General features: G+C 41.3%; 1 protein-coding gene across 2 annotated transcripts; it reads left to right on the forward strand.

Moving 5' to 3' along the window:
- The first annotated feature begins 892 nt into the window (after positions 1–892).
- rbm25a (RNA binding motif protein 25a) lies at positions 893–13,827 on the forward strand. Of its 2 annotated transcripts, none has more exons than XM_085767838.1 (18): positions 893–1,073; positions 1,394–1,517; positions 1,890–1,939; positions 2,155–2,322; positions 2,698–2,755; positions 3,016–3,176; positions 3,280–3,474; positions 3,618–3,698; positions 7,257–7,531; positions 8,479–8,590; positions 8,687–8,776; positions 8,869–8,942; positions 9,032–9,182; positions 9,343–9,775; positions 9,868–10,172; positions 10,290–10,388; positions 10,573–10,620; positions 13,378–13,827. In XM_085767838.1, exons 2-18 carry the CDS (start codon positions 1,412–1,414, stop codon positions 13,468–13,470), a joined length of 2,499 nt encoding a protein of 832 aa, XP_085623964.1. In that variant the 5' UTR covers positions 893–1,073; positions 1,394–1,411; the 3' UTR covers positions 13,471–13,827. The 2 variants fall into 2 exon arrangements, with proteins under 2 accessions (XP_085623964.1, XP_085623963.1); XM_085767837.1 differs by having other exon boundaries at positions 894–1,073; positions 3,615–3,698.
- Positions 13,828–14,867: the final 1,040 nt, after the last annotated feature.

Consider the following 14,867-nt stretch of genomic DNA (forward strand, 5'->3'; position numbering starts at 1 on the left):
ACTAAGCCAAATTTCTGTCAACAATGTTAAAATAGCTGAAGTAGCCTACTGAATCTTGTATAATTTTGACTGATCTCGTCTCATCCAGATCAAGTTCATTTTAACTACATGAGTGACTCTTAGGTTATATATAACATTGCATCGTTCAATGAGATCAAATGTTTAGCACTTCATCCTATTACCCGCGAAGGTTATTTATCATTATACCTGTCATACAGCATACATACACATTAAGTGGAGTGTAGTATCATAAAGGTCCACATGTAGCAATCATAATAGGCACCATAATATTTACACACATAAACATTGAATCAGTGCCGTCGTCGTCCTGGGTTTTTTTTTTCTTCTTTCTTTCTTTTTGTGTGTGTAAAGTCTTGGTCTTGCAAAAAACAAACAAACAAACAAACAAACAAACAAACAAACAAACAAACAAACAAACAAACAAACAAACAAACAAACAAAAACAGATAGTTTAAAAACAGAGATGCAGCGGCTTAATATGGCGTGGTGTAATACACATGGCAAAGTAGTGTAATGCTTTCAAGTGCACCGCTACCATGGATGTAAGGTAATTAGCGCCACCAAGCGTTTAAAATAGGGAAATGCAAAGAGGCAGAGTCATTTATGCCCCGAGTACAGCCTGCCAGACAAAACCTTCTCCCAGACTGAATGTAAACTTCCAATTGCTATAATTAGTTTCTAGTTTGTCCACTATGATAAATCTAATATTGCATACGGAAATTGATATTCATAAATATTGTTTGGAGAGACTGTTTGGAATAAAAAACACACATGAAAGGGTAAAAATCCCTGAAGGAAGTAGTGAGGTCTTGCCTTAAAGGCAAAGTTCAGGGCAAAACTACCCGCGAATAGTCCTTGCTATCCCATGATTCATTTCGAAAAGAATAGGTCCTAGTTATTTGTATCCATTGGGGTTCTTGTACCGCACCGGTGATAATTATAACGCAAATCATTTACGTTTCGTCCTTCCGTTCGCAGTGTTTAATGGGATTTTATTTGGAAAACGTATAATACCAGCACACACTGTTTTTTAATTCCACACTTGACTGCAGGTGAGTAAAAATCCGTACATGACCGCTGCAGCTAATGTGAACTAGCAAGGCCACAGAGTGCGCGTTAGCTCTCACAAGCTAATGAGCTAGTTACCGTTGAACGTGGAGAAGATAGCTAGGCATTTATATATCGACCAAACAGGTTTCCCATGTGTTCAGTTCGCATTGTTAGCAGCTAATTATGTTATCCCTGTTTAAAAAAACAATCAAACTGTGATGAGTTTCATATGTCCAAGCTAAACCCTGGAAACACTGCTCCCTTGGTGTTCAGTTAAACGTCTTCTCTCTTCTCTCTCTTCTCTCTCTTCTCACTTCTATAGATTACTGTAGATTTGAGGATGTCCTACCCTCCTCCGCTCAATCGCCAGCAGATTGGCATCCCGCAGCTGCCCCCGAGGATCCCACCTCCACAGTACGCGGGATTTGCCCAGGCAGTCCCGCCAGGTACTTCATCCCATTCTGGTCACATCATCTGCAACAGAACAGCTGTGTATTTTCATAAATCAGGCTCTTGATCTCGACTTGGTGTGTTTTTTTTTTTAATGGGCAAACACTGAAGGGGTGTTACATTTTGAAGTCCCAAGAACAGTCTTGTTTAGTGTTTGTTTTCCTGCTTATCAACAACTTAGACTAGTTCCCTGACAGTGAAAGTGCTTGACACTCTGGTCGTATACATGTGTGAAACCATTTAACAGTGTTTGTTTGATAAATAATTCAGATTGTTATCTTGCACACAAACAGCAGTATCATATCATCTCTGGTTATGTGTGTCTCACTACATGGTTTCAGTATTGTTTTTATTATTTCTGTCTGCAGGTACTCCCATGATCCCCGTACATATGGGTGTAGTGACCCCCACACCCACAGTGAGTTATAATTAGCAGTTCCTTCCTACTGCATGCCAGTGGACGACTACATTGTTTTGAATAATCTGCTATGAATTTATGCATGTCAAGAGTTCAAGTCTGCAGCTCAACTCACAGCAGACTTGGCTCTACACATTTTAATTGGTTGACTGTCATGTGTTTGTGAAATTTCATCTGTTGCTTGAATTGATTTATGTTTAACTTTTCTATTACAGGTTCTCGTCCCAACCACAGTTGCTGTAGCACAGAAAGCTATGGCTCCGAAGAAGGAGTCCAGCATCAGAGTCAAGGACATGGATGACAGCAGCGGCCCCACCACCACTGTATTTGTAGGAAACATCTCTGAAAAGGCATCTGACATGTTGGTCAGACAGCTCCTAGCGGTGAGTTGAAGAAGATATCTTGTGATCACATAACCCGTTCTCATGCAGCACATATTCAAATTATATTCAAGTTAGAAGTATTGCAAGTATTAAAATGCCAGGCAGCAATAGTGAGTTGAAGTTCAGATTTAAAGTTGCACTTAAAACAGCCTGGATAAATAAAAATCACATCAAGGTTAACAGCACTGTGTATCCTGTTTATCTGGTTTTAATATCCGCATTTTATTAAGACCTGTATCACATGGTTTCAGTCATAGCTGGTTGTGGCTTGTCTCAGACAGCTACTAATGAATCCTCAAGAAATTATAACTTGTTCAATGAGCCACCTTAATGTAAAAAATAATCACTTATCGTTGCTGTTTTCTTTTGATATAGAAATGCGGTATTGTTCTAAGCTGGAAGAGGGTCCAAGGTGCCTCGGGGAAACTTCAAGGTAAAAATAAAACAGGTCGCATCACATATAAACTATTCCCTAACTATCTTATACTATTTATGTTATGTTATTCAGTAGATTCGTTCTAAAACTTCATACTTAGCAGTAGACAGAAACTGTAATTTGATTGATTATTGCTTTTTTATGTAACAGACCCACCAACGGATATCAAATTGAATGCCATGTATTTTGTTTTGCAAATATTGTGCGTAAGATGTTTTTTTATTAATATCTGCGGAAATTTTGTCAACTCCTGGAAGCTTTTGGGTTCTGTGAGTACAAGGAGCCTGAATCTACGCTGCGAGCCCTCAGACTTCTGCATGAGTTGCTCTTGGGTGATAAGAAGCTGTTGGTCAAGGTAGATGCCAAGACCAAGGCCCAGCTCGATGAGTGGAAGGCCAAGAAGAGGAGTGCTAATGGGGTATGCTGTTCCACCTGTCAAATACAAGATAAAGGATAATCAAACATATTATCGGTTGTGTTTTTAAGTTTGTTTCCGCCGTTTTTCCGACTTGAACATAAAGGGAGCCGGTGGTGGGTCAAAAAACGGGGAGGAAGACGAGGAGGAGGTCCTTGATGAAGAAACCCTGCGCCGGGACCAGGTTGTGAAGGGGGCGATAGACGTACTCATCCGAGAGTATGCAAGTGAGCTCAATGCTCCCTCGCAGGATCCTGACAGTCAGCCTCGCAACAAGAAGCGGAAAGAGAAGAAAGAGGAGGTAGCGTTTGCACGATGTCAATGTAAACAAAGCCTGGAGCGATGTTTTCTTTTCTTGTGCTGTGATTTGTTGCGTACTTGTCGTAACTGTAGAGGGGCTTAGTGTGTTTGTTTCTTGTCTCTCTCTCTCCTCTGCGCAAGGAGGATATCAATGCTATGGAGATGGAGGATGACAAGAGAGACCTGATATCCAGAGAGATCAGCAAATTCCGGGACACACACAAGGTAACGTATCAGATTGTTCATCAATTAGTAGAAATTCTTCAACATCAAAAGGAGCCTCTATTTATATAACTCATGAAGGTTATTCCTCTGTCCTGTCACTGTCAGCCATATTACAGAGGAAGTGTGTTAACAGAAAGTTTAGTTACTCATATTCCAACATAGAAGAAATGGAAAATAGTTGATGTTGATTTAAACTATTTCATATTATCTATTTAAGGCTTTTTAGTATTTAAATACTACATAAACCACTCACATGGCTTTTATTATCTGTCAGTATTTCCAATTTTCACTGGAGTTGTTTCTATTATTTTTTCTTTTTCATCTTGATTTGAGACTAAAAGTTTTAGCTCTGCACAAGCTAAATTCATCACACAGAGTGCATGGACACAATGTGAAATTCCATCTAAAGCTAATCTATTGATTAAACCCCACCAATATGGTAGAGTTCATTTGGTGACTAGAGCAAGATGAATCTCAGAATCTCAGCTTTGGAAAAAGTTGCGAGGATAGGATGTAAGTATGAGCTTTCTTTTCTTCTTTACTCATCTTGGGCGCTCCCTTCTGGAGGGTCTGCAGAGGGGCAACCGGCTCTCAATTCAGTCACGTTATTCTTCATTTAGGAGAGCATAAGTGCTGAAAAGTTTAATCGGTGCTGCTGGTGGAGTGGAAAAAGCTCCTTGCAAGCATGTTGCATTTGCACTGGGTCAGGTTTTTTCGAAGACTGGGCAGCTCAGTGAACCCCTGCAGGTCCTCAGATGATGAATGGTGTGTTTGAAGAACACACACAGACTGAACGAGCCTAACCACTGCAGTAGTTTGAACTGCAGCCTGTAGTATTACAAGGAGGGAGCGCCCCTTCACAGCACTCTGTGGTCTGAAGACTAATAAGGTAAGTCCTTGTTGTGGTGTTTTTTAATTCCTCCCCCTCAATTTTCTCTTAATTTTGATTTCAATTCTTTACTTTCTCTTTCTTCTTTTCTGTGACTTCTTGATACCTTCACGACCCCACACCCCATTGTTAAACAATAAGAGAATTAATTAGCACGTTTGTATGAAAAGGACAAAGCTGCAGGGTGATGAAGCTACACGGTCAGCCTTAAATTAGTCAAGCATGGAGCTGGACTTGTGAACATTTCAAACACAGCCACAGAGGTGGATCATAGCAGGACAAACACCAGTTAGCAACATTTTCAGGTCCTGAAAGCACTGAAAGTGTTTGCTACACTGATCTGGTTACCTAAACACAGTATCAGGGACAAAACCTGCCATTATTTCACTATGGAATTGGACAACAAGAGGTAAGTTCTGAGATGAGTAGAGATTACAGCGCTAGACAATATTATACGAGCTCGAGAATGAAGTTTGTTATTTGTCCAGCTCTGATCAGACAGGATGAAAACATTTGTTTACAAATTTAGCAAATTAACAGTTAGAAAGAGCTCATGTTGAACAGGTAGTACAGATCTCTTTCATCCTTCTCCTTTTTGTTTTTGCTCATCACCTAACAGCTATCAGACCCACATTTCTAACAGTATTTTTTGGAGATGATAAAGCTGTCACGATGAGCAGCAGTAGTTCACATTTCTCATATCATTCAAAGAACTGTTTGAACTGTGGGTCTGATGCTGTTGAGGAGGTTTTGCTTTTGTTATTTTACACCATTTATTGGGTTGCTGAGGCCAAAAAGACACTAGAAGACAACCTGCAGGTAAGACTGCTTCACTAATTTCCTTGTGGCAAAATTGAGTTTCTGATCTGTGTCAACCATGCATTTGTTAAAGATGTTATTCATGTGAATGAACTGTGATTAGATCAAGTGCTTCCTGGGTATCATTTGGATGTTTTTTCTCATGCTTTTGACTTTACACTTGACCTGCTTTTCCTCCCACATGTAGCCAGTAGGAAGTGCTGAAACTGTAGCTCATCACCTGTAAGTTTCCCACCTGTAGCTCCAAAATGCTTTGTAGAAATAGTTTCTGCCAGCTGGGGGGGAATATAGACACATCTTACATTTCATATGTAATTAGGTTCAGTGTAGGTGTTTTTAAACAGGCTTGCAAAAATGTATTGACACTCCATATTCCTGTACTCAGAGCTTACAGTTTTTGTCCTGATGGAGGTGCTCAAGGTGTCCAGTCCAGAATCTGACAAAGCTGCACAAATGAAAGGATTAGTATTCACTTATCACTCATATCTTCTCTCTTTTTTCCCCACAATTAAACTTTTTTCTATGCTAAAAATGGTCCCCAGATGGATTGAAAATATGATAATTACAAGAAGAAAAAAAAATCACAATATGAGCGTAAAACAAATTTATCCAGCAACATAATTTCAACTCTGATTCTGTCACTCAGTTTTATACCAAACTCCCACACCGCTGCAGGGGAGCACTTGCATTGCAGTCTGGCACCGTTCCCCTGCATCTCAAATGACCATGTAGAAAACACATGGGAGCTGATTATGTAATTCACTTAGTTGGGCTGTTTGCCATGTTAAGCCAAGGCTCGTTTTAATCCACTTGGCACCCAAAGATCAGACCGAACCAAGGCATTATGTAGAAGTGTATAGTTAGTACTCACTGAACCTGTTGACCTAATACTTCAAAGGTGATTTGACACTTTTATCTCAAGGGTGTCATGTTTCCAAGAGTGTGTTTGTGGCGTGTGAAGCCCCTTGAGCTCAAGAAGTCATGTAAAGCCAAGAGCATAAAGCATGAAGTTAATGTGTTGAGACAAATCCTCTCTGCAGTGTAAGGTTGTCACAACCACTTGCTCATATGGTGGTGCTGTAGTATATCTTGTCAGAAACGCGCATTTTAACGTTACATCAGATCTGATCTATCTTTTTTTACACTTGCGCGAGTGCACATTGATTCGGAGAGTGAGCGGATGTGCTCTTGACCAATATCTATTCGCCTACAGCTGAATTTTTATTGGAACGGCCTCTTATTACATCAGAGCATAATCGCAGAGATAGTAACTGCAGAGGACAAGTTGACCTGTTACATATGTGTGAAAAAGCACTCAATATTACAGTATGTGATAATGGCGATCATTAGTGTTGCACTCGGGACAGGAAATGGTCTGTCTACACTTAGATGTTAGAAAAATACTATAATTAAATGTTTTAAGGTTAAAAAGAGCTGTTAATGGTCTTTTTCTAACTCCCACTCCTGCTGTAACCCCCCTCCATACCAGCACATATTACCCCAGTTCTTTTGGTGTCTCTTAAGATTGAAATGCAATTTTTTGGTTTTATGTAAGTGTGTCGTGAATCGAGCAGTATCCACATTAAACCTGCTCAGGCAGTGGACCACTCTTCCTGGAGGAAACATCAGGGCTAAGAGGACTTCCTCACTCGCAGAAGCCAGCCTCTCCAAGGCTTTGAGTCATGGCAGTATGTGAGCATGTCTGGCCCAGGGAGTCTGAACCCTTTTTCAGTATCATGTGATGTCAACCTGTCTGTATCTTTGTATTTACCACTATGATGATGGTTGAATTTCTGTTTTGAAGCCAGTAACACATTCTCCTCCTTTTTCTTCCTGTTGGGCTCCTGCAGAAACTGGAGGAGGAAAAAGGAAAGAAAGAGAAGGAACGACTGGAGCTCGAGAGGGAAAGGAGAGAGAGGGACAAAGAGCGGGAGCGCGAGAGGGAGCGCCGCGACCGAGAGAAAGAGAAGGAAAGGGAGAGAGAGAGGGACAAGGAGCGGGAGAGAGACCGAGATCGTGACCGCGAGCGCGAGAGAGATCGCGAACGGGAGCGGACGAAGGAGCGAGAGAGGGAGCGGGAGAGGGAGAGGAGTCGAGACGTCAGCGAAGATCGCAGCAGATCGAGGTCAGTGAGGCCGGTGATGAAATGACGCTCAGTTCATGCAGATGACTCATTTTAAATCCACACTGACTCGTCTGTTTTAAGAGCTGGAGCTGTAGGCCAACACTTAACTTTGAATGAACAGCCACACCTTGGTCTAATTTTGATGAACTTTTAAAGGATTGTGTGTTTTTACATATTTTATCCAAAGTCTGTTTGTGCCTTTTTAGAGGAAACAGTGCAGGAAGTTGGTTTCATACTGGACTGAAATCACTTTATTAATCGTCTTATTATTTATTATATAAAATAAAAGTATTATATATACTGTAGAGCAGAAGGCTTGAAAGTTGACATAAATAATATATATCCAATAAATTAGTGACCCAGGTAACTAGTGTATTTTTTACATGATTTATTGCATGAAGATGTGGCACTTTATTAGGCACATCTGATGCAGTCCAGTACAACATCTAATTTCCTTTTTTATGAAACGTAGGAGCTTCTCTTCTGAATTAAAGGGGGATGGGCAAAAAGTAGTAGACAGTTCGTAACAGTAGGCAATTCAGCACATCCACTTTTAATCTGCAGAGTTCAATCAACGTCCTGTGACACAGTCCTAATATGATAGTCTTATAAAACAAACTCAGCTTAAGGTTCTTTCTTTAGCCAATAAGCTGTTTTTATTTGGTTTCCAAGGTGAAAAGATTGCATTGAAACCTAATTCATAAAGGTAATATATATATAGCAGAGCTGTTGTATTGGATTGCATTAAATGTGCCAAGTGTGGAGGCTCATTTAACCTTGACAAAATGAAACCACTGTTCTAACTGCCGTTCTGCTCTGGCAGAGACCAAAGGAACAGTGATGATAAATGAAATAAGCATGACTTTTTATATCTCTCATTTCTATTCTCATTCTAACTTTAATATAACATTTAAAGGAGACTAACGGCAGCAATGTGTCTCTTGCAGAGAGAGGGCAAGGGAGGATAAAAAACGAGACCGCGAAGACGATGAGGAGGACGTCTACGAGCGGAGGAGACTTGAACGGAGGCTTCGAGACAAGGAGGCAGCTTACCAAGAAGTATGCATAATTACGTCTTACTATTTAAATTCATGACTGTCAAATTAATGCAGTAAATGTCTGACTAGGTTGATTTATTGTTCTGTTTTCTTAAAGCGTCTGAAAAACTGGGAGATCCGTGAGAGGAAAAAAGCTCGTGATTACAGCAAAGAGACAGAGAGGGAGGACGAGAGACGTCGCGAAATGGTAGATGTGAATTTCAGGCAGTTTCTAACGTCACATACCATATGTCGGATTTATTTACATTATTTATTAACTCTTCACTGTTTTGAAATCAGATGAAAGAAGCAAAGAGGCTGAAAGAATTCCTTGAGGATTATGATGACGACAGAGACGACCCTAAATATTACAGGTAACCCTTTTTCTGCACATTGAGGAGGATGCCCCACACTTTTTTTTTGCTTTTGAGGTGACATGATGTTTTGTAATTGGCATCACCAGGGGCAGCGCCTTGCAAAAGCGACTTCGTGACCGAGAAAAGGAGACAGAGTTGGATGAGCGAGACCGGAAGAGAGAAAAGGAGGAGCTGGAGGAAATCAGACAGAGACTTCTTGCTGAGGGTCACCCAGACCCTGATGCAGAGCTGCAGAGGGTGAGTCCACCTGGGACTGTTTTTTTTTTTTCTTTCTTTTTCTTCAAGCAAAAAATATATTTTCTTTTATATTCAAGAGCTAATTTGTGTGTTTATGTAATAATCTTTTGTTTAATATGCAAGAGCGTTGTCATTATTCATGTGTAATACCTGTCTGTAGATGGAGGAGGAGGCAGAGCGCAGAAGACAGCCCCCTCTGAAACTTGAACCCGAGGAGGACGTGAACCAGGAGAAGGCTCACAGGGAGCGGGAGCGAGAACGGGAGCGAGAGCGGGAGCGAGAGAAGAGAGGGTCCGGTCGGCCCGTGGAGCCGGCGCCTCGAGCCCCTCAGCCGCATTCAGACGACGACGTGGAGGAAGGGGAGGACAATGACTACGATGATGGAGAGGACTCACAAGAGGCCAAGCCTCAACTTAAACCCGTCATGCGACCAATCACTACTGCTCCCTCCGTGTCCTCTGCCAGCGGGAACGCGACTCCAAACACGCCCGGCAACGAGTCTCCCTGCGGCATCATCATTCCTGGCGAGAACACTCCCGAGGTCCAGCCTCCTGAGGAACATCGACCCAAGATTGGTCTCAGTCTAAAACTAGGTGGGTGCAGTCACGTGATGCAGAGACTGGGGGATCTATGTCTTCAGGGTGACTGCTTTGTATCATAATCATAAACTGTGTGTCTGTTCCAGGCGCCACCAACAGTCCAAGCCAGCTCAACGCAGGAAAGCGAAAGAAACTGGCGACCGTGGAAAGTGTTTTTAACAAGTTTGATGACGAGGAGGCCGATGAGCAGCCTCGCAAGAGAAAACTGGTTCCGCTGGACTACGGAGATGACGACAAGAGTCTGGGGCTGGACGGTGCTGAAATTTCAGGGGCCAAAGGCAGCATCAACACAGAGGAGAAACGCAAGCACATAAAGAGCCTTATTGAGAAGATCCCCACTGCCAGGCCCGAGCTGTTCTCCTACCCTCTGGACTGGGCCATGGTCGACTCGGTGAGAAGCTTGGATTTAAGGCTGTTTTATTAACTCAACTATTATATAGTAGAGTGAGCTACATGTATGTATTTATTGATTTACTCACTTGTCTTATTGGCTATCGTTCTGTGGCAGACTCTGATGGATCGACGCATTAAACCCTGGATAAATAAGAAGATTATTGAATACATTGGCGAGGAGGAGCCCACACTTGTTGATTTTGTCTGTTCAAAGGTTTGTGGCTATTCTGTGAAACTAGACAAACTTCATATCATAATGCATAATTGTTTTTCAGTTTTGGTTATTAGTAATTTGAATTCTTCAAATATAATGACCTATTTAATTTTGTTTTATGTTGTTGCAATGTGTGTTGGCTATGTTGCTCCCTATAAACTATTTTTAAAATCTTTCTTCCCAGGTCATGGCACACAGCACTCCTCAGGGTATTCTTGATGATGTTGCTATGGTAAGTTGAAATTGGCTCTGGATCTCAAACATAAGTTTCTTTAAAGATCTCTTTTTGTTGGTGGCCTATTGGTTTATTGAACCTGACGTGACGATTTGTCAACTATAAGACAATGTGTCTTTAACTAATTTTCTGCATTTTTGCTCTGGTGAAGTTAAAACACAAACAGAATGGCTCTAGTGGAGACAGCTTTGCTCTGCCTGTGTGGCAGTCTCAGGATTTCTTGAAGGAACTGCTATGAAATGCTTTGCCAACATACATGGTTCCCTGTCAGTGAATCTTAGGGCGTATTCACACCAGGAAAGTCCGATAGTTCACTTGCTTTGGTGCGGACTAAATTTTTTTTTACTTGGTACGGTTTGTATTCACATTGCATTTTTTCACAAGCGGATCAACTTTGTAAACAAAAGCACGTGTGTCCCACAGTCGCTCAGTCATTGGATAAAAATTATCAGCGTACTCAGACCAGGGTTTTTTCTGCATTATAAATTTTGAGGCGGCCGCCTGTCTGCGTTTGTACGGAGAGATCAGCTGATCCGCTGCTGTTTACTTTCTCTCCAAGCGTCTCCGCCTGCAGATGTTCAGATGAGGGAATACCTACGCTCCTCGCGTCAGGAGCAAGTCGATAACCAGCTTCGTAACCTACCGTGTTAACTCGGGCCGGGGCTTGAGGTTTTGTTAAGCTGGAACATGAACACAAAGCCTGGCGATGTTGAGCCTCCTTCGCAGTACAGGCTGGAGGAGTCGGTGTTTTGTTTTTTTCCCCCGGCCTTTATTTTGAAAGGACAGCTGGAGAGAGACGGGTAGGCTACGTGGAGATAAAGTGAGGGGGGACTGACACGCAGTCCATTATTATCTGAAGCTTTCAGGCAACATTATCACCCCTAAAAATACTATAGCCTATATATTGGTGAGAAATGAACGAGGAGGAGGGGGAAAAAGACGTGTAAACGGCTTATGATTTGTACCCGTTTACATGTGTAGATGTTGACACCTAGTCTGGTGCGCTAAAAAAAAAAAGAAAAAAAGGACGGCACAGCAAAAAACAAACAAAAAAACATAATCATTCTCTCAGGATGAAGAAGTTAAAAAAAAAAAAAAAAAAAAGATCCTTAACGGCGACGGGTGCGTCCTCTCCAGCATCTGATAAATGTTTTCCACTGACCAGATATCAAGGAGGCAGCGTGTCTATCTGTGCTCCATGTTGACCCACGGCTCATTGTTGATAATTTCCACATTTTCTGACAACAACGGAAGCCTGTTGAATCCAAAAAGGCGCTTGGATTTTGCATTTGGTTCGGGAAAGGTTCGGTTTGCATTCACACTGTACGCGAACCGCACCAGGGTTCGTTTGGGACTCTGGTGCGGATCAAACAAGTGGACCGAGTCCCAGCTGCAGAGGTGGTCTCGGTCCACTTGTTTGATCCGCACCAGAGTCCGCTGGTTTGTATTCACACCTCCCCAAAAAGTCCGCACCAGAGGAAAAGTCTGTTTTAAGCGGACCAAACGGGCCTGGTGTGAATACGCCCTTAATGGTTCAGGTGATCTGTTGACTTTTCCACTAGCACCACTAAGTAAGTTTACATGCACAGCTTAATCAAGCTCAAAATTTCGAATTTGGCGTCTAATCGGACTTCTGTTTTTGTCCCAGTTTACATGCAACAGAGAAAATTGAATAATTGACAGTGTTTTCCTCAGGCGGCGATATGCGTTGACTTTTCTGTCGCCTAGTAAAAAACTTAATAAGCTTAATGTCAACTACAGTCCCCAACCAGACCCGCCGGTCTGGGCCGGGTTCGGGCTGAGAATAGGATACAAATGACGGTCCACAGGCTTCCAGCTTCAACACAACCTCTCGCTGGTCGCACTGTGTGAAATGCACTGAATCGAAGGTGATGACGTTTTTTTCCTTTACTTGGCCGGGTTCGGGCGGCTTCTCTGCTCCACTTTGTGCCGCCTCTACTGTTGTGGAGCATGCGCACATGCATTGTCCAGCTTCAGTCCGATTAAGGCGTATACATGCTGAAGAAAATTGATTTCCATTGCATTATCTGGGTGTCTTAATTGGAGTTGGAGAACTCCGATATTAGTCGGACTAACGCGTTTACATGCACTTAAGTTGTCCAGTTATAGTCGGATTAAGGCAAAAATGTGTTTTTTTTCAAGTGTCATGTAAATGTACTGACTATGAGGTTTGCGTTTGTGTTTTTGAGAGAAATGTCTTAACAACTGCTGCATAATTTGGCATAAAATAAGACATTCATGGTCCCCCCAGGATGAATTACTATCATTCTGTTCATCTCTTCACTAGTCCTTTAACAGCATCATCGGGTCAAATGTTAAATGACCAAATGGCTGCAAGGTAATTTCATTCCCATCAGGCAGAGCTGCCCTTTAGGTTAAGTGCTTAAATTAGCCAACTAGAATGCTAACAGGCTAAATTTGGTAAGGTGGTGAACAAGGTCAACGTATTTACCTGCTCAACATCCCTAAGTGTCGTCATTGTGGACATGTTGTCATGCCCGTGGCAGCATTTAGCTCAAAGTAGAGCTGTCCCTAAGGACACTGTCACAGAGCTAAAAGAATAACTCTAGACTCTCTCGTGTGAGGTGAAGCAGCATTAATGGGTGAACAGATTAACTGCAACAGTGATTTTGCAGCTTGTCCTTAGTAATCCCTGTGACTCTCATGTAACCAAAAAAGATTCATTGCATGGATTTATTGAGCTGTTTGTCTAACCAGCCTGTTTGTGTTTAGGTTCTCGATGAAGAGGCAGAAGTATTCATAGTAAAGATGTGGAGGCTGTTGATATACGAAACAGAAGCCAAGAAGATCGGACTGGTGAAATAAAGACCACATGTCTCTCTGACTGACTTCCTTAGCTCACAGTTCTGCCTGCAGTCTCCTGGCTCAGCGGGCTGTAAACTTGTGCCCATACACCCTCCATTCCTTCAACAAGGAGCTGCTGCCTTGTATGTGTATGTGTGCGTGTGTATGTGTGATTGGACAGGAAAGTCTGAGCTGTGAACAGAGAGGGTTTGCACAAACATACTGCATGATAAAACTTAAGTTGTATTTTTTCCTTTTGTTCAGGCAAAAGACATTTCACCCATCTGTTCTGCAATAAGTTGGACACATTATGCTTTGATTTACTGTTGTCATGTCGAGGCACTGTTCCATTGTGTGAACTAATAAATATGCTTTTTTTAGAAAGTGGTGTCTGTCTTTAATATGTTGTTGAACTCTTTTATTTTCCCTTGTTTGAATTTGATTCAGACTAGGTGTCTAAACTTTATGTTGTTATAGTAACAATATATTAAAACTTTGATATTACATGAATTCCTTAATTGAAACAACAGGCACTTTTTGCACTGGTATAAAGTTTGTTTTTTAAACTAGGTTACAAATAATGTTTTATTAGTTATCTTGAGTTACCGGATACAAAATTTGAATTTAATTGTGTTTACTTGATAGAATGTTTTGATATATGTGTGTAGTGTATTTTTTCTGATACAAAAAACCTGTAATGCTTATAAAAACCTGCAAACAAACATTAGAGGGAGAACCAAAATAAGGACTTAATAAATAACTTCTTATCCAATTGGTTAAAAGGTATAATGAAATGTGGTGGAATCCCAAATGTTAACATTAAAATTAGTTTTTAATGTAAACTGTGTTTTGCACACATTATCATGGGCATGCCATGTAGCATGGATACGTCAAAGAAGAAGAAGCCAAAGAAGTTCACTTAAAACCTTAAATGGTGTCTATCCATCCGGTGAATTCATATGACTGAGATTTGGTTATGAAACTAATCCATGTGTTTTTTGTGAGGATATTGAAACTTCTGACCATTTGTTTTTCTTTTGCAAGTTCTCTGATGCTTAGTTTGTGGACTGATAGTCACAACTGGCTTCATACATCGATCCATCTCTTCTCTCGTGAAGATGTCATGTATGGACTTGGCACAGATAATTTGGAAGATGACTTTCTCCTCAATAATATTCTCATCCTGGGTAAAATTTCAAAAAATCAACTCCTAGGTTTTACATGTTTCATAACGAATTTCCTCATTTGTCATTTCATAAAAGCCTTCAATCTCATGAAAAAGAAAAATTCCATTAAACTGTTTAGTATTATTAGTGTGAATGCTGGAAGCATTCACACTATTGTTATTCGGTTCGGCCATTTTCTGCCTTTCTTCGTCATGTAACTAGTCCTTCATACTTTGTGCTATTTCAACAATT

The sequence above is a fragment of the Trachurus japonicus genome, chromosome 22 (assembly GCF_045865225.1).
Source record: "Trachurus japonicus isolate A0001 chromosome 22, Traja_1.0".
Lineage (NCBI taxonomy): Eukaryota > Metazoa > Chordata > Actinopteri > Carangiformes > Carangidae > Trachurus > Trachurus japonicus.

Bases quoted from the DNA above. Each gene is read 5' to 3' on its own strand.
- rbm25a (XM_085767837.1), top strand. From the start codon at position 1,412: ATGTCCTACCCTCCTCCGCTCAATCGCCAGCAGATTGGCATCCCGCAG. The intron at 3,475-3,614 runs GTAGCGTTTGCA...CCTCTGCGCAAG, and splicing joins GGAAAGAGAAGAAAGAGGAG to GAGGATATCAATGCTATGGA. The intron at 7,532-8,478 runs GTCAGTGAGGCC...TGTCTCTTGCAG, and splicing joins GAAGATCGCAGCAGATCGAG to AGAGAGGGCAAGGGAGGATA.